The 26,697-nt window shown below is 40.3% G+C and overlaps 2 protein-coding genes across 3 annotated transcripts in view; one reads left to right on the top strand and one right to left on the bottom strand.

The window, feature by feature from the left end:
* Window positions 1-3,638: 3,638 nt before the first annotated feature.
* On the top strand, window positions 3,639-15,390 carry LOC119659492 (glutamate dehydrogenase, mitochondrial). The gene is made up of 6 exons (XM_038067610.1): window positions 3,639-4,091; window positions 8,203-8,490; window positions 8,548-8,852; window positions 8,944-9,214; window positions 14,763-14,893; window positions 14,966-15,390. The coding sequence occupies exons 1-6, from the start codon at window positions 3,722-3,724 to the stop codon at window positions 15,185-15,187; spliced, it is 1,587 nt and encodes a 528-aa protein (XP_037923538.1). The 5' UTR covers window positions 3,639-3,721; the 3' UTR covers window positions 15,188-15,390.
* Window positions 15,391-23,071: 7,681 nt separating this feature from the next.
* LOC119658841 (egl nine homolog 1) overlaps window positions 23,072-26,697 on the bottom strand; it is a 30,318-nt gene continuing 26,692 nt past the window's right edge. For both annotated transcript variants that reach the window (XM_038066586.1, XM_038066587.1), the window contains exon 6: window positions 23,072-23,743. In XM_038066586.1, the coding sequence (XP_037922514.1) occupies window positions 23,530-23,743 (214 nt within the window). In that variant the 3' untranslated portion in view covers window positions 23,072-23,529. The remainder of the gene's footprint in view (window positions 23,744-26,697) is intronic.

The following is a 26,697-nucleotide window of genomic DNA, read 5'->3' as shown; positions in this document are numbered from 1 at the left end:
CATCACATTTGTGGGAAGGCGCTAAGCTTCCCAGAGATGAGGAGTACAACCCTTCAATTTTCCGATGAAGTGAAATATTTGGGAGTCTCACTAAAGCCTAGAGAGAACTACGAATTCCCAGAGGAATGCGTGGCGAAATATATGGAAGTCTTCTACATCGATGGTTCAAAAACAGAACAGGTTGCTGGAGCCGAAGTCTACCTCTCGAATAAAAATGAGAAGTGCGCTTTTCTTTTGGGACAATATACAACGTTTTTTCCAGATGAAGTATATACGATCCTAAGGGCAATAAACTGGGTGATTTACGAGCGGTTGAAGAGCAGGCACACGCAATCTGCAGTTATAGCCAGGCCGCATTGAGGGCGTTGAGTAGTCCTTTGATCACCTCGAACTTTGTTCCGGAATGCAGACACCGTTTACCTCTAGATTCAATATGGTGGAATTACTCTGGGTACCTGGTCACTATGGAGTAGAGAGAGATGATATTATATCTCGGATGCCTTAGCCAAGGGAGTTCAATCTCCCCGGAATATCAATAGTATCAGTAGCATTTTCTAAGGCTGTCTTCATAAACTGCGAATAAGGTTCTCATAATCTCAGGGGACAGGGCCTAAATGCTGCTAGATACGTCAAACGTTTTCTGTCAGAACCTAACATGTCGAAAAGCAGGAAGACTTGCGGAAGTTTTGTGAGCATCCTGAGAGGCCATAATTCACTAGCTGGGCATATGTTCAAAATAGGAATTGTAATTGCGCTGCGTGTCTCTGCTATAATGAGGAAGAGGAATCTACGGAATCTCTGCATATGATATCCCTTTTCCATTCCACAGAGGACGTCAGAAACAAGGATCATGAGGTTAGTTGTAGACTGCTGGCTTATCGTCGCTTCGGTGGACAGATGTGAAATACAATCATTTCAGAACAGACGGGAGCACACCTCGTGAAAGAGATTTGTTAAAAATCATATGCAAAGGAGTCAACAGTTGCTCAGCATACTCCTTCCAAAAATACGGAGGCACTAAATCAGGGCCAGGTCTTTATTACTGCTTAACTGATCGATATCCTCCCGAGTGAGTGATAATTTGTTAACAAGGGTTTGTAATGTCGGCCAGAAGTGTAGAGGAGCTCAGAGTTTTAGGTAAGCAGAATGCGTTTTGGAAATGGTCAACAAATAATAATTTCTTGCGGACAAGTGGAAGCAGGAAAACCTGTAGTTTTTCGCTTAACATTGACAAAGTCACAGATTTTTTTAGGGTCGTTTATATTTTTTTCCCCCATTAAGTTAACATATAACTCATATGCTTCTATGGCTTGTTCATCATATTTCTTTTGAGGTGTCACAAATGCTGGGATTATTTTTAATTGCCCTAAAGAGCTTATTTCTTTGATTTCTTAAATACCTCGGTTGACTGTCTAGCCAAGGCTCTGCAAGTGTGTTACGTTTATTTTGGGTACATGTAATGATCACTTCAAAAATGAACTTGTGGAAGGAAGATATGGATTCATTAAGACCTAGCTCTAAAACCAACGTTCTCCAATCTATAGTACATATCTAGATAATATTTATTACTTTCAGCATCAGCATTTGAAAAATCATATATAATTTGTTTATTGTATGTTTTAATAATGCAAAAGTTCGTAGATGAAAGTTCAACGATAACAGCGAGATGTTGAGCTGCATTAGCGAAAAGATTCCTGGCGTCGTTGGGTTAGAAGGCCATGAAGGAGCGGACAAGCTGGCAAGAAAGAAGCAGCGACGTCGCTATACGGGACAGAGCTATTCTGTGGAGTCGAAAATGCGTTCATAGCTACGCATTAAAAATGCAGAGGAACGGCTGAGGGAACTTGACTGGGCGAACTTACGAGGAATGAAAGAGTCCAGCGTGCCCATGGGAGGAGAGGAACCCAAGCGCTAGAAACATTGTTTAAACTAAGAAAAGCCTCCGGATCACTGGTCACTGCAGGCTAAGCTATCATCTGGCGAAGCTAGGAATATCTACGGATACTCTCTGTAGATTCTGTGAGGAGAGTGACGAAACCTCCACACATGTTCTAGGCCAGTGTCGGGCACTTGTACAAGGTAGGCTCAGGCAGCTGGGAGAATACTTAATGCCAGATGCCCGGTTGAAACCGTTGAAAGTTGGGAACATAATAAAGTTCCTGTCGGTTATAGGTTTAAAAGGCACACTATAGTTTGCAGGTATACTATAACCAGTAAACGAGCACAACAGCTCTTTTAGGACGCAGCGTGACATTGCTTGAATATTATTACTCGGCGTCAATAGTTGGACTTTCATCTACTTCATCTATGATATCTAACCATTTTCCATTCTGGCTAGAAGTTGGAATAACCTGCTTGAATTCAATTGTCTCTAAAAGATTCACTAGAAAAAGACAATTATCATTTTCGTCGACAATAGACCTAATGTTCGGATGATTGAAGTCTCCCAGCACAATAACTTTGTCTTCTTCGTTCAAGGAAGCGGTAACGGAAGAGATAATACTACATTCGTCACTATAGGTAGCATCCTCTGAACATTGGTGGTAATAACTTCACTTGAAGAGGAGTTCTGAATGGCGATAAGAACGATGGTGTTCTCAAATTTCGTGCCAATAGGTGGACTGGCCACAAAAAGAGGGTGTGACAAAATGACGCCAAACAAACACATAATAAGGCTTCCCAAATCAGTTCAAAGTTACAGCAAACACGTGTAAGGGTCCGATCTAAGGTGCGCTGAATATCAGAAACGGCTACTGAATTTCCGGTGGGACTCTGAAATAGGACAATGGGAAACCTGCCTCAGAACCAGAGGACACAACCAGCAAAACAGAAACCGATCTGAATATGAGCTTCTGTATGACCACAGCGCACATGCATTGAAAAAAGTAAATGCGAACACTTTGAACGCCTCCTGGGGTGGTGTCGATGTCCCAGTGTTAACCAATGATCCTATAGACTGTGAAGAATGTAAACGAAAAAGAAATCTTTGACCTTGGTTGGTCAAGATTACGCTAATTCGTCTAAGCATTTGCCATAACCATACCACCATGAAACTCCCACAAGGTAACCAAAATCAAATAACCGGGCCGAGGACACATCCCCTAACTCTCCTGAAGCATATTCTATAAAAGGTCCATCCTGGTTCCCGTGAAACCAGACAAACTCCGATGAGGCTTCGTGACAAGAACCATTTAAGATGAGTTCCTTGCAGATTCAGGACCAATCGCCTTTCTTGAGTAGATGATGACTTCCATCCCCAAACCCTTAACTGGAAAGGCACAAAGGTATGTATATTCGGAAGCTGCTCGTGACCGACGGTATTGTACATTGGTAACAACGGTGTGAGAATTCTGATTAAGCCGCTGAAATAATAGGTACGGGATGATTAGTGGCCTTCCCTAACTAGCTTAGAAGCACCGCTCCAACCCTTGTAGAGTTACAAGAGAATCTCCAAGAATTGGATGGCACAAAAAATTAAGGTCGACCACATATTATTCTGAACTAGAGCGCTTCTGACGATACAATGCTTCACCTAAACCTAAAGTAAAGAAACTACTTTACGTTTTTTTTTTTAAATTATTGCGTACTATGACTGTTCGCCTTCATGGATACATGTACCTAAAAAGCTAAATTTTATTTTATCTCCAGTCGGCGATGGAACTATACCCGTCATATTGAGACGTCAATATTCGTTCATAGCAGACTAAAGTAAATTTTAAAAATGTTCCGAAAAATTTTTAAGCACGTTAAAAAGTTGCCGTTTTCTACGCCAAAGCGTTATGTTCACGAAATACCCGAACATGTAAAAGATGTTGAGACAGCAGGAAATCCCCCTTTTTCAGCAATGGTCCAATACTACTTGCATCGTGCACTTCAAGTTGCTGAAGGCGATTTGATAGAATCATTGAAACGGCACCCACGCTGGAGTGAAGAAAAACGCAAGAAACGGGTTAAAGATGTCATTAAAATGATGACGTCTATAGCGAATATTATTGAAATAAATTTTCCGATTCTGAGAAATAGTGGAGAATATGAATTGATAACTGGATATCGAGCACATCATTGCCTTCATAAGTTACCCTTAAAAGGAGGTAAATATATTTAATTGTGTCAAAAATTGTATGGCCCATACTAATATTTAGTACAACGATATAGTTAATCGTTCAACATCGTCTTTTTGGTTAGGCCGACTGAATGCGTTAACGATTAACAAGCAAACACCCCCTAATCAAAGAAGTAGTCGGGAACCATTTAACACATTACTTCGGACTACCCTCCCGCTCTTCAAAAGCCTTCAGAACCTGTCTTTCCACCGGTCGAACTTTATTTTCTTCGCTAGAAAAAAAACCGAACGTAATGTGTAATACGGATCCATCTCTCCTAAAAGGTTTTCCGGAGAAAGCTTCCCTATGTCTAACGAAACCACTCTCCCCTTTGAGCTTCTATATCGGCGAAATAATAATCAATCTCACCATTTTTCGGCTCAACCATGGATCTAAGCTTATCTACTTCTTTACTTGGTTTTCCAACAGAGTAATGAGAGCGAAAGGGGTCACTTCTGTCAGCTCTGAGGCAGTACCTCCGCTAACGTCATTTGCATAACTAACTAAACACAATTCTTTGGTTACACCAAGTCTTAGGAAACTATCCAAGGAAATGTTCCAGGATCTTGTGCTTTCCACTCTCCCGTGGCTATCCAGCATCTCATAGAGCAAGGAGCAGTTTCTCAGATAATCCCTCAATATCTGCCAGAGGTAACCCGGCTCATGGGAAAAATTGTCTAGTATAACCACCATATCTACCTATCTGTTCCATCCACGGCCTCCATCACAGCTTCCACCGTGGACCTCACTACTTAAAGCAAAACTGCCTTGAAAATAAATCCCTATGAACACCTATCGCCTTGGCGAGTCTATTCCGAAAAGGAAAAATGTTTTAGCGTTTTAAATGCGCCGAACAGCAGATTCGGATGGTGAAACACCAGTTTATGTACATTTGCGAGATAGCATCGGGTCATGACGTTTTCTTACTTCGCATACAGAGGACTACCTCTTCCAGCTTTTTGATAGTGAAAAGTGGGTAATTCTCATCCCTTCCCCGCCGTTAGCACTAACCTGAAGGGGATCACAAGTACATTGAGGTCCATCTGTTCTGTATTAAATGAACAGGGTTTGAACAGAGCCCCCATTTTTGGTGTAACCAATTTACAGCGGATATGGTATGGTCACGAAATTCGTGCAAACGAGAATTCACTTGCAAAGATTGGTCTGAACATCGAAGTCGATGGTAAACGACCAAAAGGTAGACCTAAGCAACGGTGGCTTGATACGCTGGATGGGGATTTGAAAGCCTCGAGATTGCACCCAGATCAGGCATCCGATAGAGCCAAATGGCGAAGCCGATCACGACGAGCCGACCCCGCTTGTAAACGGGACAAAGGCTGAAGAAAAAGAAGAAGAAGCTGAGTGGTTAGAGCACAAGGCTATCGTACCGAAGGTCACGGTTCAAATCTCATTGATCGCAGTGGAATTTGTATCGTGGTTTGACGTCGGATACCAGTCGACTCAGCTGTGAATAAGTACCTGAGTCAAATCAGGGTAATAATCTCGGGCAAGTGCAATGCTGACCACATTCGACTTCTACAGTGTGTTGCATTATACCGTTACGGTCTTGAATGAAGTGCTCAAACACACTTCAAGGCCCTGATCCAATATGGATTGCTGTGCCAACGATTATTATAATTTACAGCGGAATCGGAATGGATTCCAATTCACCTCGCCGACTAGCTCTTGCAAAAGGTAAGCTTTTCTTTTAGTCATCGTCTTCTCGTCTTCTCCTTTTAGCTGATCTGGGATATCATTCTTTAACATTCCTCTTCCTGGTCGTTTGACCACTACACTAAATGGAGCATATGACAATCATTCCGGATTTTGACAATTTCCGTCGTCGGCCAATACACAAAAGGCTTGTCACGGCCAGATGGGTTCCGGAGTATGAAAACTCTGCAGGCTATCATAATTGGGTTCATAACATTATCAGCTGGAGTCCCTCTTTCCCACGAAGTGCCATTCAGCGTGGCTCTGCTTGTTCCATGGGCTTTATCGAATTTCCCAATGTTCATTTTTGCAATATTCCACGTGCAAGGAGAGAGGGGATAGTGCACGCCGAGCAATAGGATAATTTCGAATGCGATGCATTGGTGGTCGCTTGCCGAGAAGTCTGCCAGAATCTGCCACACTATCGACGACATCAGTGATTAGGACAGAAAGATTACATCGGGAAACCTTACTTTGCAACCTGAGCACCGGAACGCTGCTGTAACTCTGATGTTTAAAACTACGAACTTCGCTTGAGGTGCCAATTCCTTCTGAAGTTCGGGAGACACATGCCCTATTCAAATTCTCTCCGCTCATAACCGGTTGTACCCTGGTGCATGTTGATCTGTAGGAAGGGGATCATGTTGGTTGAGTCCTAACCCCTTTCAATTCCATCCTGAAAACTGGACACCGCAGTATGTGCAACGCTCCCACCAAACGCGCCACGATTTGCGCTGAGAGAGCAACTCTTCTTTTCGTTGCGAGTCTTCGTTTTGTAACCTTCCTGATCGTGTCTGTGGCGTGTTGCGATTTTGTCATCTAAACGCCTATAACACTTGCTGGTGTCTATCCGTATTCGTATTCTTCTTATTACCAACAACCAACGAAATCTGATTTTCCCGCTGTTAAGAAGTTTCCTCGCACGTGATTCGCAACTACCAAAACTACTTTGTACGAAGTCGAGCTCTTAAAAGAGGGGAGAATAGAGCTCACCAGTCGAATCTACAAACTAGTCAGCAGAATCTGGGCAACCGAACAAATACCTGACAACTGGAGGAAAAGTGTAATTTGTCCAGGGTTCAAAAAGGGTGATCATCTGCTCTAGGAAAATTACAGAGTGGATTTCATTGCTGTGCATCTGCTACAAGGTGCTGACGAATATAATCGAACGACGGACAGACAAAATCATTGGGGAATACCAAGGCGGCTTCAGATCCGGACGATCGACAAAGGACCAGATATTCGCAGTTAAGCAGGTGCTTGAAAATTGTTAATAATATGACATCTTTGTGCACCAGCTGTTCGTTGACTTCTCTCAGGAATATGATAGTGTAAATCGTAATCCTCTGTACAGAATAATGATCGAGCTAAAAATCCCACTGAAGCTAGTCCGATTAGTGATTAACAACGAGCACCAAGTAAAAACCCAAAATGAACCGACACAAAGTTTTTTTATAGTGTCGGGACTTAAGCAAGGGGATGGTCTCGCCCCACCCTCCTCCACTTGCTGCTCGACTGCGTCGTCAAGACAAGAAAGTTGTTACCAGAGGCAAAATCCGCGCAACTGGTGGTGTATGCAGACGACGGGGATACCCTTACCAGATCGATGCTTCGTGCGAAGGAAATGTTCGAGCAATTCAAATCGAACATTGGCAGGACTCAGTGGACGCAGACTGCAAATCAATTCTAAGATTTTCTAGCTGGGTAATGCGGTCTTTGGATCAAGATAACTGCAGGCGATGCATCTGGGAAACAAAGGCTCGATTTGGACCGTAGCGCCATCGAACATGTCAATCCGAACCTTAGAGCAAAGGTCTTGCTTTCATCTCGGTTAATAAGCAGAGCTTAGCGGTCTTGTCCTCATTCATTTCCTCGCCATTTCCTTTGTTACTGCGCCACCCTTATTCGTCTCGACTTCAGGCATGCAGTTCTCTATCGATGCGAGAGATTGTTTCTTCTTGTCCTTCTTCGTTTTCTTTCTTTCCGTCTTTCTACCGTGCCTTGGATACTATCTAGATGAAGTCTCCTCCAGATACGTTTTCCTCTTTCCGCTTTTTCTCCTAGTTCGTTCTACAACGAAATATCTACAGCTCGTTTGACTTTTCGCAACGTTTCCTATTGTTGTCCACATCCACAAGAAAACGCGGTGTAGGAATTCTTACGGTTCCATCAGACTGTTTTCCGTGTTTACTGACTTTTTTCTATGTGAAAATTGTAAACAGCATGCGCTTCATAGCTGCCATGTATTCTCTGTTAAGCCTTTTCTCTTCAGCTCTATCAATGGCAGTTGGCTGCTTCGATGAAACATAAAACAAATAGGTCCATTCTTTGCTGTCAAATTAATTTTTACGCTGAGATAGTTAATAACAGTGGTTTCTTTCTTCAGGAATAAGGTTTGCCTCCGACGTGGATCGTGATGAAGTTCAAGGCTTAGCTTACCTAATGACACTGAAATGTGCTTGTGTAAATGTCCCGTTTGGAGGTTCAAAGGGTGGTGTTCGAATAGATCCGAAAAAGTACAGCTCAAAAGAATTGCAATCCATAACGCGCAGATATACCATAGAACTCTTAAAACGAAACATTATTGGGCCTGGTATAGATGTCCCAGCACCTGATATGGGAACAAGTCAGCGAGAAATGGCTTGGATAGCTGATGAATATATGAAAACTTTCGGTAAGTTGTGAAGAAATGGTTCTCGGGGTTTATAACAATAACAGTAATTCATTATAGGTTACAAGGACATAAATTCCATGGCTATTGTTACCGGGAAACCAGTCTTCCAAGGAGGAATCCGTGGTAGAATTGAGGCAACTGGTCATGGCCTCTTCAAATGTTTAGAGCAATTTGTGGAGAGTAAGGAATGGATGGATCTTATTGGCCTGAAAACAGGTTTTGCCGACAAAAATGTTATTGTTCAAGGATTCGGCAACGTTGGACAACACGCTTGCACTTATATTGTTCCTGCGGGTGCTAAAATTATAGGCATTAAAGAAATAGATGGCAGCATTTTTAACAAGGACGGCATAGATCCTTTCGTGAGTACATTAATCCAAGCTCATTGGTTTGAAATCAAAATTGGTACGCAGGCTTGAACTACATTCAACATACTTGTCTCCTTTTACGTAGGATCTCCAAGACTACTACACTCATAAAAAAACTATTGTGGGATATCCAAAAGCTGAGGCATTCCAAGGGGAATTGTTGGAGGAACCTTGTGATATACTTTTACCATGTGCCAAAGAAAAAGTTATAACGGCGGAGAATGCATGTACTATCCAGACAAAGATAATTGGTGAAGGGGCTAATGGACCGACCACTCCTGCGGCTGACAAAATTTTACAGGAAAGGAATATTTTGGTAATTCCCGATATTGTATGCAATGCAGGAGGAGTGGCAGGTAAGTAAATATTTCTGCATCACAAAAGCAATTTTTCAAGTTGGTAACTATGAATAGAATGAAATCTATACTTAGAATGTTCTGATATTTAGAGGAAAATTTCCTCAACACACTGAAATTTGCCAGGTATAGCCATTCGAAGTAATTTAACGTTTCGAGCTCCACCAATTAAAAATATTCACCAATTTTCTAACACCACCATCAACCGAGTTCTCCCATTGTTTCTATGGTTTCTGATTGATTGATCTTTTTATCTTTGCTTTTGCGCATCCTTTTAAATATTTGCTCGTATTTTCGCGCAGTTGGATAATCGTATGTAGGTCATACAACTAATCCTTACCTTCAGTTGGCCAGTTGGCTTCATTTTACCAGCCTCAAAGGAGCAATTCCTTTAATATTCACCAATGATGTTCTAGGTTCATTTTTTTTCGTTTCAGGCAGTGATTTCTTAATAGTAGGAATCACCTTGATAAATATATAACCCGACAAAAGGCAGCTATCTTTACATCCTGAGTTGAGTTTCCAATCTCTCATTAGGCACTTCCTTGGTGTGGTTAGGAAGTGAAGCCTCTCGGGACATGTATGAATCTGCTAATATACGTGCAAGGGCATAATTTCGCTCAGGACGGGTAGGTGGAAACAAAACTCTCCCAATACCCGGAAAATAGCCCAATTATGAAAGAGGGAGGGAACAGTTTATACAGGGAAAACTTTGAGAACTCAATCTTGATCGTCTTAAATAAAGAATAAGCAATCTAGCGGCCAACAACATCCAATGACCATAGTACCCCGAAAGTCAGGAGTTTAGCTACTGTGCCATTTATTACGACAAGCGGTCAGGAGAGAGAGACATTGAACTCGATAGGGGACCCGGACATCTTCCGTTATTCAAAGAATGGCTTAAAGCAGCGAAAGAGTAATGGAAGGAAGAGGAAGGACATTATTCTGAGGTCTAATTTCTCGTGTGGCAAAGTAATGGAGCTCTAAGAATTTATTAAGAAAAAGCTAATATCTACCAAAAATGCGGTAGGTCCAGAATGCAAAGGGCATGGAAGTTTTCAGCTTGAAGATAATCCAGGTACCGCAAATACCTCCCTCTTAAAACGCAAATTGAAATAGGGGAAGCCTAGATGGAGAATTGGAGATGTAGCGGCGGACGAGTTCGCCAATCAAATAGAGTAATAAGTAGATATAAGGACTAGAGGGAAAGAAATTATCATCATCATTAGTGGAAGAAGCCACAAAAACATCATCTAAGTATACGAAACAGAAATCGAGGTGTCGCAGGATCGAATTAAAGTTGTTAACCCCCGCTACGCCACAATACTGACAGAGGTAAACCGGCAACGTAGGAACTGCTCTAGAAAGATATTAACGTTTCCATAATAGAGAACCATATTGAACCGACACCTGGAAGAAGGACCAAAAAGTTACGCGATGTTATGAACATACGAAATAAATACCTTTCACGAACTTATGGAGTGTTTTGATACCAAGTTCGTAAAGGCGGTGGAAAGAATCAACATCTACAGCTACTACGTTTCTTTTAGCGCAACGCTCGCCGAATTTAAGGAGATGCTTAGTACTCTAGTAATGGATACGAACGAATTTAGTCCAAAAATCATTGAAAGAATTCTTGAATAAAATAGCGGCAAATGCACAGAGAACTATCACGAAAAAGTAAACCTGGGAACAGGCAGGTCTGTGAATTCGAAAAGTACAGAAAACAACCGCACCAGACGCGAAAGTTTGCCCAAAAAGTCAACAGGATGAGGCCCTATACACCTCCTGTCGAGACAAAGAGGGAAATCTAATTTCCGCTCTATCATTGAAAGAACTCTTGAAAAAACAGGCGGATGGCGAAGCTTAAGAACGTATCCTGTTCAAGGCCTTCGTGGAGTCCTTCATGTTGCTTCATGACGTTCAAAATCTATAGTAGATTTGACATTGAATAAAAACAGCGCTTGCAAATCATCGAGTATGTGATTATTTTCAGGCTCAAAATTTCCATGCGCTTTGCATTCTGGATCTACCGCATTTTTTTTGATAGATATCCGTTTTTCCTTAATGAAGGGTTTTTAAGGAGGTCAATTTCCAAAGGCCACCTAACCGAAATGCCCTGAACAACACTGCCATGATTCAGAAGAAACCCCGCAAAGCAAAAAGCGGCGCATTTTAACGAGTGCGTGATATTTTTGGCTGCCGTGGAGAAACTGCAAAAAACAGGAGGAAGCTCCGGCGACAGCAAGGATGCATGTTTCTATGATATTCTCAACAAAACTAAAACATGTAAAGTGCTGTATTGAATGCTGGGATGAAAAAGGCGAGAACATTGAAAGAATGATGGATCCTCGGTACCACAAGGCCTGGTACTAACATAGGCCCTCCACTGTGGAGTCATGTATAATCCACGAATTTTCTGTCCGCCAAGTCCCCAGTCCCAGATGGTCGTGAAAATGGATGGACTCAACGGCAACAAACATAACAAAAAGGAGGACAACTAGGAAAGAATCATGTAATCAAGACAGTGTAGATTAATCAAATCCCCGAAAGATCGGTGGAAGCACAAATTCATCCCTAAGTTTACAGAATTGTTCAGTGCTAGGAAATAAATCTATACATTGCTATAAACAAGCATTTCGGATTTCGCGGTTTTTCCTTGATGCGGTAGTACATCAGAAGACCCAGAGCATGACACGTTCCCTTATCGAAAATTCAGGGTTGAAAACAGAAGGCGCGCTGAAGACAAACATGTTCCCTAAAAATACCATTGGGGAAATGCTCAAGTCGGAGAAAAATTGGCTTGTAATTATCTTCGCAATTATAAAAATTCAAGATGAACTATTTAAGAAAAGGCGAGGTCGACCCCATGGAGTAGAAAAACCTGAAGGTTACTTATAGTGAAGGAAAAACCAATACGCGCTCAGCTTAGTCCCGGCGTCCAAACTGATACAAACCTTTCTTCTTAACAGTATTAGAGTTCCTTGTCCAAACATAAATAACCTAATCTTGGGTTATATATCAATTCTTTACATTTACTACAAGAAATGGGAGGGAAGAGGCGGGGGGGGGGGGGGGGGTTATGGTAGAGGGTTTGAAAACATATACAAACGGTTATGCCCTCTGCTCTTTGAGGAGCATATTTCGAAACATGAACCTCATTAAGCATGATTTTTGATGGGGAGACTTCAGAATCGAGAAAGATACCTTCTACATGGCAGTTGAACAAAATCTCGAAACCTGCCCGTGGTATAATATTAACATCATACTTGGTCCTGGAGGATCCTGGAGACCAAGCATCGACAAATGATCCTCACAAGCACCTGAAGGAAGAAAGGATTATCATTGGTACGGTCACAAACAAGTTTGGTCCCAGTCGCAACAAAAGTCAGAGCGACTAGTTCAACGATGAACGTAAGCTAGCAGCGGAATGGAACATTCATTTCATTGCGGCAAATGCACCGAGATCTAGCACGAAAAAGGAAGCCAGGGAAACAGGAAGGTTTGTGAACTCGAAAAGTACCGGGAGCAACCACATCAGACGCGGAGATTTTACTGGCAAGTCAACAGGATGAAGCCCTATACACCTCCTGTCGAGACAAAGAGGGAAATTTGATTTCGATACACTATTCAACAATCAAAATAACGTGCAAGTTCCGCCTACTGAAGGCGGCATACAAATGCTGCAATCACCAAGCATGGAGCCCAAAAGTCTATAAGTCTATGGTGAAAAAAGAAAACATGGCATACCTTGCCTGAGATAGAGCGATAGCAGAGGCCAGGATGGCAGGCAACTTTTAGGGATATCAATTTGGCACAAAACCAGGGTGTCTGTAGTTCCTGTTACGCCGTTGATGATGATACGGTAGAGAAGGAAACTAAACGATATAATGAGAACTAACAGTGCTGGGAGAATGTGGCTTGTGGACTGATTTTCATTCGCATTGAACGTCAGAGTGACGACCGAATTATTCTACCTCCTTATTCTTGGTGTAAAATCCGAGGATCTATGAAAATTTGTTAGTTCAATGAACAGAACTCCCAGACATCTCACAATCCAGAGACTAACAGCTTCCGATGAATTTCACCACGTTTTGATGCAAAGGAGTAGCATGTTGAAAGAAGGAAGGGTCATTTACAGTTTGTTTGGATAATTTTGAAAGATATCGGCTCAGAAAATGGAAATGAAAAGTGATCAAGGATTTAATAATCTGCTTGTTCCAGAAAATCTTAATTTAATGAAAAGGGGCGACTGTTGTATCTCTATTGGCGCAGTTCCACAGTTTGCCACCTTGTTGATGTGAGGGTATACTAATTTTCAGGGACAAATTTCTGACACTGGAGGTTACTTTCACAGTCTTGATTTTTCTTCTCGAAAAAAAATTGCTTGTCATTCTTTGTGTTTGAGAATGAGTTTCCACTTCATAAAGTAAGTGGCTTTATAGGGTGATGTCCTTCGCGAAGCCTGTGAATGATACTGTCAGAATCGCATGGCAAGATTTGAGCCCAGATACGAGGATGCTTTTAGGGATTTCAGCCAGGCTAGTGAATTTGCAGTTTAGCTTGTCATCCAACTACGAAACTAAAGATTAACCTGAAAAAGTGGTAGTGGAAGACAAAGCTACTTATCACACTTTCAAAATGGGGAGCCAAGAATTTTTGGCGGATGCATTGACTCGACTTTAAAAGGGTACAAGGTTTGTACCTCCTTGGTAGATGATGGATGGTTTGTATCTCCTTGGTAGATGATGGAAATTAGCTCAACATTGGATAATGTATTGTATTAATCCGTAAGATGCTTTTATGGATTGGGGTATCGTGATCGTAAATATCGGTTTTCTTGAGGTGTTTGTAAAGAATCTCTGCCGTAGGAATTTTTTATTTAGGGTGTCTTTCCAAGAAAAAAAAATTTGCGGAAATTAGGGTGCGTATAGTCAGTCGGTCGATGGGTATATCTGAAACAAAACAGATGTGGGGATTGGATGATATTGCCTCAAGTTTGGTCCCTTAAATCAGCTGGATACTGAAATCCTTCTCGCTATTGCCAAATGCAGGGAATGTAAGGTGTATGATAGCAGTAAATCAGATTAATAAATAATGACAACCCGTTATATTAAAGGCAACTATATTAGGCAAAGTTTGAGGTTGTTGTTTCCATAATTGTCCAACCAAGAGATAGGTCTCATATTTAATCGACGTCTATGTTGAGTTAAGGGATCGCTTATTGCCAACTACATAGGGGGATCTGTATCGTGTAGACAGATCGTATGAGTATGAGGTAATTGTCAATAAAGCGTTATAGACGTATACCCAAGGCTTCCTTCAAATATCAACCTCCCAGAGATCCTCTGACATATTCAATAGAGATTCGACTTGTATTTCATTGAAGTTATGGATCTCAATGGTATACCTGTCAAGTTTTAGTAGCTTATGAAAACTATAATAATTAAGAAGGGCGTGATGACTGTTCTCCTTGAAATTTGGATTAAAATTTATTTAAAATACTATGGAAATATTTGGAAGTTACTTAATCACTTTTCTTTCTTAGTATCTTATTTTGAATACCTCAAGAATATAAATCACGTATCATTCGGGAAGCTTACCAAACACCGAGACAAAGAAGTAATAACACATATTTTAAAAAGTATTCAAGACTCCCTAAAGGGAGCAAACATTGATGTAAGTTCTGTAGAATTTCATCCCTTTTCTCTTACCTATCTAACTGAACAATTCTTCTTAATTATATTCCAGGTGGAAATTAACCCTCATGACGATTTAAATTATATTATGGAATGCTCTACGGAAGCAGACATCGTTGCTTCTGGTCTATCCCTGGTAATGGAGAGTGCCTGCCGCGGCATTAAGGAGACGGCTAATCGATTTGCATTATGTAATGATCTTAGAACGGCTGCGTATGTTTGGGCAATACAAAAGATTTTTCTTAGTTTCGAAGGTCAGGGATTGTCATTGTAAAACATTGTTTTGGTATTTTGAGGGCATTATGCTACTATATAAGTTTTCCACTGAAAAATTGCATAGTTTTTCGTATTGGTTGCCCTTTGGAAATTTTATTTAAACCTACTTAATTGAATTCAGATATTTAGATTTTGTGCCTTTTCGTAAAATTGAATAAAAGTTATAAATTGAATGTGAAATATATTCTAGACAAACTTCAATGTCTTTTTCAGTTATGCTCGACTTTTTGTTCATAGAATATCGTCCCATTTCTGTCATTTTTTTTCCATTTCATTAAATATTTTGAAGATAATAATACTACAACTGCACAACATACGGATTAAGTGACCCGCCCACCGCAACCTATTGGACCGGATTTTACCCACAACGGTCACGGCATCGCTCATAGAATCCTTATGTAGGAAGCCAAAGATTCTTCGAAGGATTTTTCTCTCGAACGCGACTAATGGTTCGTAATTTTTCTTGCTAAGAACCCAAATCTCCAAGGAATACAGAGGACTGGCAAGATTATTGTCTTGTACAGTAATAGCTTTGACTCTGTGGTGAGTTTTTATAAGCTCAAATAGGCTCTGTTGGCTGCGGACAACTTTGCGCCGATTTCATCGCCGTCGATGTTATCGGTTGTGATTTTCGACCCTAGATAGGCGGAGTTATCCACGATCTCACAGTTATAGTCTCCTATAGTCACCATATATTTCGTCTTGCCTTCGTTGATATGAAGCCCAAGATCTTTCTCCAATTCCCACCTACTTGATCTGGATGAAGGCAGGTTGTACGTTGCGGATAGTTCTTCCCATGAAGTCGATATCATCAGCATAGACCAGTAGTTGGGTGGACTTGAAGAGGATGGTGCCTTTCGCATTTACTTCAGTATCACGGATTACCTTTTCTAGGGCCAGGTTAAAGAGGACGAATGGCGCATCCCCTTGTCTTAGACGTTGTTGATGATGTCAAATGATCCTAAGAGTGATCCTGCTGCTTTTATCTGGTCCCGCTCATTGGTCAGGGGCAGCTTGTCCGTCTTTTCAATTTCGTCGGGCTATCGAATTCTCTCATGGCCGTGTACAGTTTTACCCTGGCTGTGCTGTTATAGGCCACCTTGAAGGTGATGAAAAAATGGTGAAACTGATGGCCATATTTCAACAGTTTTTCCATCTCTTGCCGTGCCCATATTAACTTAAAAATGTTTGTAGAAAAACAAACGAGGATTTCGACTATATTATATTTTGGGAGTAAGTACTGGTCTTGCTATGGATATCCTGGATTTTTCATTTTTAACATTCAGAAGACATGTTCTTAAAGATGGACAAAACCTGGAGGACTACGAAAATATTGGGATTAAAGGTTGAAATTAGTACCTACGTCTAGAGAAGAGGTTTTCGATGGAGCCAATGTTGCCAATCAAACAAATGTGGTGAATTGTCAATCAAACCATCTTAACAACAATCACTGACTGAGGCAACAAAAATTCAACAATGGTAAAATATCGATTACATAACAAAAATATGAATACAATTAGCTAGGAGCAAAATGTATTTTGTATAGGGTACCTAAAAGCGTTATTGGATTATTATATTTTACGGGGATGGAAAAAACAATCACGCAAACTTGCCCAATTTGTTGAACCCTGAGTTCGGGAATAATTTGTATCGGGCGTACCTGTTGAAAAATATTCGATTTGAAAACGAGAATACACGAGACACAAGAAAAATACAACCCGTTTTAGTCCCATACAAAAGGTATCTTTATCACCGTGACGTGCATGTTAAATGCTGAACTTTATGTTGAGAGGATAGAAATAGGTATAGGAGATACCGTGTCGGGTCATTAGATCGAGAAATTAACTGAGCAGATACACTATTCTAAATTGCTCGAGGAATGAAGGACGCTTACTTCTTGACAGTGATAAGCACGTTGTGGAAAAACTAGGAACGGTGCGGTCCGCTCAAGCAAATGCAAAATTGAAAATAAGGTAATTTTCCTATTATTCTTGCTTGCACAAAGGTGGCCGAAGGGAAGAAAAGGCTCGCGAACCAGAAATGGCGGCTTTTTGCAACTCTACAATAGAAGGCACGGATAAATTCAACTCGAACGTGACACCACCGCAACGGGTACACTAAAAAACAAAAACGATGCTCTTGGAATAAAAGCGAAAAAGACAATACATATAACCATCATTACTTCGGTCAGTCCTCTCCCATCAACTTCGGTGTTCTGGCAAATATTAGCTAATGAGTTCTCGTCAATGCAGATTACATGACCATGGCATCAAAAACATTCCTCGCGGCGTCATCACGGTAAGTGCAACCCCATATCGATCGCATATGTCTTTATTTCGAATGTAATGAATGTATATCTGCAAACCGCTTTGGTCACACTGCTCCTAGGACAGAGGTGAATCAGTGTTTTAAAAGCTGCCTCTGCGCTGAGACGAAACCGTAAAGTCGCCTTTGCTTTTTATTTTTGAAGCTTGGGTTGCTAAACCCAAACGAGTGGTGCATGGACCAAAAAGGGAGAGTAAGTTGCTCCCCATTTGATCCGGCCTGACATCAAGTGAATGCGGACTTGCATCCCTCAATCTTCAAACAAAATATCTTTCTCTGATTTACCACAAAGCACTGCCCATTGATTACAAAAAACGCCTAATTTGGACCGCCGTTTCATTCAAATTTCACTGATGTTCATCACAGTTCATCTTCGGCTGACCGCATTGATCCGAGATAGTGTGTGATAAGGCTCGTTTCCTCGGGGTTGGTCGTCAAAAACCCTGTTTTATTCAGTCTGAAGCCATGTTCCCTGAGGCGAAGTGCATGTGAAGGAAATGTTCCAAGAACTAGGATCGGCTGTTGAAAAAATTGCACTCAAGAACAGCATACTAAAAACATACATAATTGAAACAGGAAAGATTGTCCTCATAGCAAAGACTATAAATTTCTACCTATACTAGGCGCCGATAAAATTTTAATATTGCCTTAGCCAATGTATGGATGCAAAGCATAGATCCTGACCCACACAACAGAGAGGACTACTAGCAATCCAAATTGTAAAATGCTTCTACGAATGTCGTCAATGATGCACTAATTGAAAAAGGCGTCACAGATTGGATACTCTTTTAGTTACGTTTTGGAAAAAAATAAATGTAGCTAAAATGAAAATAAATAATTGTGGTTCTTCAAGTTTTCAGGGGAACGCCATTTGGGATTTTATTTATTTTTAATATCTTTTAAATAGAACGACACCGCCATTTCATCGCCATGATTTCCACCCCACATCATCAGGGAGGGAGAAGGTGTACTAAAAACTTTACATTGCCATCAAGTGCATTCTCTTCATGAATTCTTCTCTGCGAAAAATCAGGCTACCTTCAGGGCAGATAATAATTTGCCCCCTTTGTACTTTAAAAACAGGGAATGAGATCCCCTGTCGAAGGTAAATTAAGTCCAGCAGAAGATCGACATATGGAAAGAAAAAACCCATTCACAGAGGTAAAAAAAGTAGAAAATTTGTTGTTGCCACGCATTGACATTAAAACTTCCAACAAATGGTTGACTTATTGTATACTGTTCCACAATTCGGAATCTGGTGAAGCTCTCAACAAAAAATTATGAACAGTACATCCTTCATAGCTCCTCAATTACCAATTCCAGTTGTAAGTTATACCACTGTGAAGAGGGGACTATCCGGCACCCAACATCTGCATGTAGGACGCTGAGTAGTACCGACTACACCAGCCTTAATAACTGTACTTCTGTAAGATTCTCCATCAAAATCTTGCATTGAAATATAACTAACTATAAACTACCCATCCGTATTATAACTCAATAGCAAACTACCCATCCGTATTATAAGTACATTCCGAAGAGAATCTTGCGAAATGATCAGGCAAAATTACTATGAGATCACACTATTTCCATCGACCACTGTATTGATCACAATAGGCCCGGTCTAGTTCTGCTTCTCAATCAAGAAAGAGCGCTCTCTATAATCGATGTAGCCGTACTGTTGCACCGGAACCTTGATAAAATATGGAATTTCGGCCCCTTGACAAATGAAAAGAAGCAATCATGATCATCACGTATCCGGTCTACGCCTGCCGTAATAAGGAACTCCAGACCAAGGCTTGACTTGCTAAATATTATTCGGACTTAGCACCAGCAAAATCAACCATTGGGAAGTGGTTTGCTAAGTTTAAACCAGGCGAAATGAGCACCGAGGACGATGCACGCAGTAGATGCCCCAAAGAGCCTGTTACTGCCGAAAACATCCAAAGTCCATAATATAATTTTGTAAGACCGCAAAGTGAAGCTGACGAGATCGCTGAGACTCTAAAGATATCAAAGGAACGTGTTGGACATATCCTGCATGAATATTTGGGTATGCGAAAGCTCTGTTCAAAGTGGATGTCGAGCGAGCTCATAATTGACCAAAAACAACAGCGAGTTAACGATTCTAAGCAGTGTTTCAACCTCTTCCTCCGTAAAAACACACCAACGTCCAATGAACGAAACCTGACTCCATTATTTCACACTAGAATCAAAACGATCGTCATCTGAGTGGACCGCAAGTGTTGAACGGACTCCAAAGCGTGCAAAGACGCGACAGTTGGCTGGCAAGACAATGGCATCAGTATCGCCTATCTTGAGAAGGGAAAAACCATCAACAGCGACTACCACATAACATTATTGGAGAGTTCGAAATATGAAATGGTGGCAAAACGGCCGTATTCTCCAGATTTGGCGCAGCGATTTTCTCCTGTTCTCAGACCTCAAGAAAATGTTCACTGAAAAGAAATTTAGCGCCAATGAAGAGGTAATCGCCGAAATTGAGACCTGTTTTGAGGTGCAAGCTTGCCCAGACATTGCCAAGAAGAAAGGGAACATAAGATTGCAAGGTATGCCGGTAATGCTACAACATCCAATGCTGCAACTACTCCTGTAGCCTCATCTTTATTCTATGGATACGTCTTGCCAAGGATGGAACTACCTACCTACACATATACATCCTAGTTCGACCTTGGCCTCTCCTTTATATGCTGTTGAATTTATTGTGATTTTGCAGTTGAGTAATCTACCTTACTATGTTATGCTTCCATTTCCTTACAGGTATTTACACCAGAACAAGAGTTGCTGTTGTCTGAATACTTAAAATTGGCTGCAGATGTGCACTTTTGGCTTTCACCGAAAGAGGTGAGGAAATTCGTCTATCAGTATGTGAAAGCAAATTTGACGAAAATGCCCCAGTCATGAGGAGTAAACCAGATGGCATGAACGGATTGGTTTTATAACTTCATAAAGAGACACCGATGTTTATCCCGCACTCCGAAAGCAATCAGTTTGGCAAGAACTACAAGTTTCAACAGAACAAATGTTTCAAAATTTTTTACTTTACTAAAATCTATATTCGATAAAAATAAATTTGTGCCTCAAGATATATACAACGTTGACGAGACAAGAACCACAACAGTGCAAAAACCAGACAGAGTGGTTGCACGAAAAGGATTCAAGTAAATAGGACGTATAACCTCAGTTGAAAGAGGATGTCTGATGACTCACGCAGCATGCGTTTCAGCGAGAGGTATTACGATTCTTTGGTTTTCTACGAATTAAGTTCAAGGGACACTTTCTCCAAGGTGCACCGCCTGGCTCAAATGGACATGCTAACAAATTGGGTTGGATGATGGAGACTAATTTTATAAAGTTTACATTTCATTCATTTTGCGAGATGTTCGAAAGAGAAACAACTTCTTCCTTGGTAACCACCATTTGTCTGTTGAGTCTCTTCATCTGCTCAAAAAGAACGGGGTTGTGGTTTTATTATTTCCTCCGCACTGCAGCCATAAGTTACAACCTTTGGACAGGAGGTTTTCGGGCGGCTCAAAAAATACATTAACTCTGCCTGTGGCCCTTGGATGACAAACAATCCAAGACAAACAATGACTATTTATCATATTCCATCAATATTGAACATTGCATTCCCACTTGTTTGATTTCATCCAATGTAACTGCAGGATTTCGTGTTAGTGGAATATGTCCTTTCAATAGATATATTCGATGATTCTGAATTTTTGCCTTGATCTGTTACTGATCACCCCCCTCTGATGTCAGAAAATGGTCCTCTTCCTGCAGTACTTCCAGTTTCTGCAACACCTGTCCACTACCAAAATCAGAGCCAAAAAAAAGGAGTGTAATCGTGGAAGAAAAAGGAGTCTAGTCGTGGAAGAAGAAGGAGAAAAGCCGAACTTTTAACAGATACACCAGTCAGCAGCTTGCTGGCGGCTGAAAGGAATAAAAAAAAACAAAAAAATTAGCAGAAAATAAGAGGAAGAGACCAGTCTTTTAATTATGTTCAATACTTGCTTGAATTCTTGTTTTTATTTACTATATTTCGAAATAAAGTGTTTTTTTCTTGAACTATGTCTACTTTTCTTTGCCTTTAAATCATACAATTTTTAAGTTATGCTATCTAACCCCAACAAACATTCCAACTTGCCCCATACCTGGGGTTAGTTGGCACTGTTGGAAAGCTTCGGGAAAGTAGTTTTTTGGGGTCCAGAACTCGTTTTTTAAATAATGACCCCTAGAGAACTGGATAGTTAGCATTTTAGTTTGTAATTATCTGGAATCAAATTTATAGCGGTATCACAGTAAAAAAATACATTCGTAAACTATCAGTCATTGAGTGTGCTATTTGTGAGGAAATAACAATCTATAGTTCCCTTCAATCCATAAATCAATCCACAAGGAAATTTCCAATGTCGCAAACAGTTGATTTAACATGATCATTACGTTCGAAAGCTGTCGACTTCTGGTGACATAACTTTCCTTAACACTAGAAAAAATACTAAGGAGGCAACAAAGAAAATACTAAAACCTATTAACTTGAATATTAGAATGGGTTAGTGCACGGAAGATTAAACTAAATGAAACCGAGTCGACTAACATCAACTTCACTAACAAAAAGTAGAATCCAACCAGTCATGATCAACGGACACAGACGAATGAAATTAAGTATTGAGGTTTGGCGCTCAATGCTAAGCTCAACTGGAGAAGACAAATTATAAAAAGAAGGAAGAGTTAAAGATAAGATACAGGAAAATTGATTGGTTGTTAAACAGGAATTCCCAGCTCGCCATCAACAGCAAGTTATTACAGTTATAACAGATTCTAAAGCCCATACGACGTACGGCGTAATAAGCATCTGGAAAGGAACCCGAGGGTCATTAAAAAGCACGCAATTAACCATTGTCAGCAGTTACTTAACCATGAGAATAACGAAGTCCAAAAAGTCAGAGGAAAGACAAGTCTGTCACTACAACTAAGAAGAGGAAAGCCGAACAATCTACTCTCAGAATAGAACAAACTGCCAGGACTAAAGGTCAAGGCTGTTCCACAGTAAATTCAACCAAGGTGCTGAAGCTGAGAACAGGGTTTTCCCAATATAAATGGGGATCCGAAAAATAAAAAGAAAGCTTAACAAAACCTTAACAACTTTATAGCCAAACACAATTTTTTATCATATGTCAATTTCAATCTGAATTGTAATCCAAAATGCTAAATTCGCTTATAAATACTTTTCAGATGGTTCTACTCCTCGAAACATAATGTTTTTCAATTCAATCCTTTGATATGTCATTTCCGAAGCTAAAAAACAATAATTTTTCACTTAGGAATTTCCCTGTAATACGAAGAATAATTACGGCTAATGAGAATCTTGATGAAGTAAGACGAATGAAATCCTAGAAGTAAATATTAACTTGCAAAAGCTAATTGCATGAAAATGATCTTGTGAGTAAAAATGAAAGCGAAACAATGGATGAGATGAAACAATGTGAAGCGCAAAATCTTTATGGCGTTTGTCTTAGAGGGAAGGAAACACATACTCTTCTAAATAAATAACATATTCTTTTATTCTTCTTAAAATTTCCGTAGAGTATATACATCTTCATATTTGGGTAATCCTTTTGTTATTATAAATTTATCCTTACTACTTCTATATACACAAAAATAAAAAATCATCAACTCTCGCATCCAATTAGCTTTGGTAAGAAATTGCATTTAAAAAAGGTATAAAATACAAAACGACCATAGAACATATTACAGGCCACATTTCTCATTAACGCGTTTATCACTAGGAGCGAAATTTTGAGGGGGGGAAATATACTTTGAAGCAAAAATAACATGCTTAATTTTCATTCATTTCATAAACCTGGGAGAGTAACTGTTGACAGCGTATCCTTAACTTAATAATCTTGAATTAATACAAATTTAATTGATAAATACATTAAGATAACAATAGATTGATATATAATAGCTTTTTTTACATGCAGTGATCACTCAATGCTATGTGCAACTAGTTGACGTTTTGTCATATTGCCTACATCGATTTAAAGCGCGCTCACGTTCAATTGCATCAAAATACCAAACGGTTATTGCATAACGCGTGCGATGGGCGGGTTGTACTTCATGTGGATTTCGTCGATCGGACCAGAAGAAAATGATACGATCAAACTTTGGTTCAATATCGGCTATAGATCCGCCATGTTCTGGGAAAATTCTGCGAAAAATTCCAAAAACAAATCTCGTTATTTGATTGGCATCTAAAGACCATCTTACTCTATTCATTTAGAACTAAAATTAGTACACTTTATCGCTTGGAGGACTTCAATATAAACCCAAACTAACCAAAGTTATTTTGAACCAACTTGCACAAAACCTTTAACTGAGTTATCTCTGATCTGGATGGATGGGGAAGCTAATTTAATAATTTAAGATACTTTTCTTTAAACGACAGAGGAAATGAGGATAGCTAGCTAGAGTTAGTACTCATCAACTTTCGAGTGGACCTAATATTATCAGAGGTGAGAGTGAAAACATTCATTGGAGAAATTAGCAAAACAAAGTCATCTATCTGCGTTGTACGCCGTTTGACCTAGCACATATTCTCGCACGGGTAATCCTATAGCTACATACAAACCCTCACAGCTTGAACATCTCCGGTTCAAATAGAATGACAAACTAACTATAAAGTTGGACCACAATGTCATTAATTGAGAAATAAGCAACCTATATAAATCAATGAAAAATCAAACCTCAGAATGAATTACGAGGTATCGTTATTCCAGATGATTGTAGCCCTTACGATATGAATTAGGATAAAAACCAGATTTATTAGAAGCGTTTTTGACTGCATATGATTTGGAATCGATAAAAATTGACTTTAACTATTGAAATTAATGAATTGTAGAGTTACCGACATCGATCTTTAATAAAACATTAGTGGACGGTTTTCAAATTTGAATAGAGAAAATAAGTGCAAGTCAAACTTCAAATACCAAATATAGTTGGCATTAATGTTACCAATCATACATAATTATATCCTCTATATGCGTCTAGCCTGTAAGAAGTGCCTATGAGAACGCCTGTGAATTCCATGCAGGAGCACTGGCGATACTGGAAGCCTGTCGATGGCTGGGAAATGATCTAAGCCCGAAGCATAACATTACCATTCTGAAGGAGCGCGCTGAGTCCTGTGGGCGGCACGCTCAAAAGACACCTTCTAGTGTGCTCCCCATGATAGGAAAATTAGAGGAACTAGCGGGCTGACGGATTGGCCAGGCAAGGATGAAATCTGCTGGCACTTCTGAAGAATCACTGACTTCAAATGGAGAACGCTCACCACGTGCACCACAGTGCTAATTGGGCTCCTTGAAATGACAACTCTGGTTTTATCCTACGTTCCTCCTCCGACTTTACTTCAATCCAGCCCTCCTTAACACTTTTCAATTCCCTTGTCAGACACCACCTTTATATTTGCTGTGTAGTCTGGTCATTCTGGTCATTCTTCCCAATATTTCACCGAAATGCTCTATGGTTTCATGCTCAGACGCTTTAAAGATTTTATCAATAAGAACGATTGGATTTAAAATTTGAATAAAACAGTCATTTTGCCCAAACGTGGTATGCATTACATCTTTCGAAGGGCCACCGTGGCTCTTCTTACATTCATTGACCCGAACACAACAATTTTCGATGCCTCAGTGCACCATTTCGGATGGTATAGCGCCAATGGTGACTCGAATGATGGACTCAAGTTCAACAAGAGTCTTGTCGGCACGAACCTATGACTTAACATGAACCCACAGAAAAGAGTCTCATGGTATTAAATCACACGATTAAGAAAGCCTCTGCCAGGGCCATTTCTTGAAATTAATAACCCATCAAACTTTACGTGCAATAAAAATAAACATTATTACGATCAGTGTGGCAAGTTACTCCGTCTTGTTGAAAACAAATACCGTCCGCGTCAACATCAACGAATTCCAAGGAAAAAAAATCGACCACTTACGACTCGCTCTTCTTCGCTTTTGATGAAGTATGGTGCGAAGATGTCACTATACCATAAACTTCACCGAACAGTGACTTTCACAGGATATAATGGAGATTCACTAACTACTTGAGGGTTTGATAACACCAACAACGACAATTTTAGCTTATTAGCAAAGTCATCCAACCAAAAATGTGCCTCATCAGTAAAGATGATTATTCAGTACAAATTTTGATCAATTTCCATCACTTTTGAGGCCAATATGCAAGCTCACGTTGTAAACGGTGGTCATTTGCCTTCATTTCTTGTGGCAACTCCATCTTATAAGGTTGCAATCCAAGATTAAAGTGCAAAATAGAGTAGTCATCATAGACAGGTACAGCTCTTGCAAACGGTGTGGAATCAACACATTATCATTGGCGGGTACACCAGCTGCAATATTCTCGGAGTGAAGCGCTCTAAGATGTCGCTTTGTTGGCTTAGTTTCATGTAGAGAAAATTAGTTATGTTCACTAAAAACGTTCGATGGAATACAAAGGAGGTGGGCAATTCTCCGCACTTTCCACACTTTTGAAAATTGTACCCGATCTCATGTCTGTAGTCTCACTGCCGGGCCATATTGTTGTCTGGAACGTGCTAACAATAATGTTGTGTTTTGCTGCCTGCTCCATGCAGTGTGTTTTGTTTTATCGTTGGTTAAAATACAAACTCGAAACCTTCCTTCAGTAAAGACTTTATTCTTTGCAGATATGCATTTTTCGGCGACCACTTGTCGCCTTTCTCAATACTAATAATAATCGTTGGCGCAACAATCTAATTGGAACAGGGCCTTGAAGTGTGTTAGAGCACTTCATTCAAGACCGTAACGGTACACTACAGAATTACAGTACACTATAGGAGGCAATGTGGTCAGCATTGCGCTCGCCCGAGATTATTATCCTGATTTGACTCAGATACACAGCTGAGCCAACTGATATCCGTCGTCAAATCACAATACAAATCCCACTGCCACCAGTGAGATTTGAACAGTGACCTTCCGTACGACAGCATTGTGCTCTAACCACTCAACTATCCGGACACGTTTTACTCAGGTTCAGTGAAAGACAGAGAAGAGCTCATCGCACGGATCCGCGAAAATCTGAAGGAAATTTTAGTATCCTTCAATATGAAAGAGGTCAACATAC

The sequence above is a fragment of the Hermetia illucens genome, chromosome 6, assembly GCF_905115235.1.
Source record: "Hermetia illucens chromosome 6, iHerIll2.2.curated.20191125, whole genome shotgun sequence".
In the NCBI taxonomy this organism is placed as follows: domain Eukaryota; kingdom Metazoa; phylum Arthropoda; class Insecta; order Diptera; family Stratiomyidae; genus Hermetia; species Hermetia illucens.
The sequence above is the reverse complement of the archived record's forward strand: the minus strand, read 5'-3'. Positions and strand labels throughout refer to the sequence as shown.

What these genes read in the sequence shown, in the direction of transcription:
- LOC119659492 (XM_038067610.1), top strand. Translation starts at nt 3,722, where the DNA reads ATGTTCCGAAAAATTTTTAAGCACGTTAAAAAGTTGCCGTTTTCTACG. An exon ending in TAAGTTACCCTTAAAAGGAG is followed by an intron (nt 4,092 to 8,202) that starts GTAAATATATTT and finishes TTCTTTCTTCAG; the next exon opens with GAATAAGGTTTGCCTCCGAC. An exon ending in TAAAGGGAGCAAACATTGAT is followed by an intron (nt 14,894 to 14,965) that starts GTAAGTTCTGTA and finishes ATTATATTCCAG; the next exon opens with GTGGAAATTAACCCTCATGA.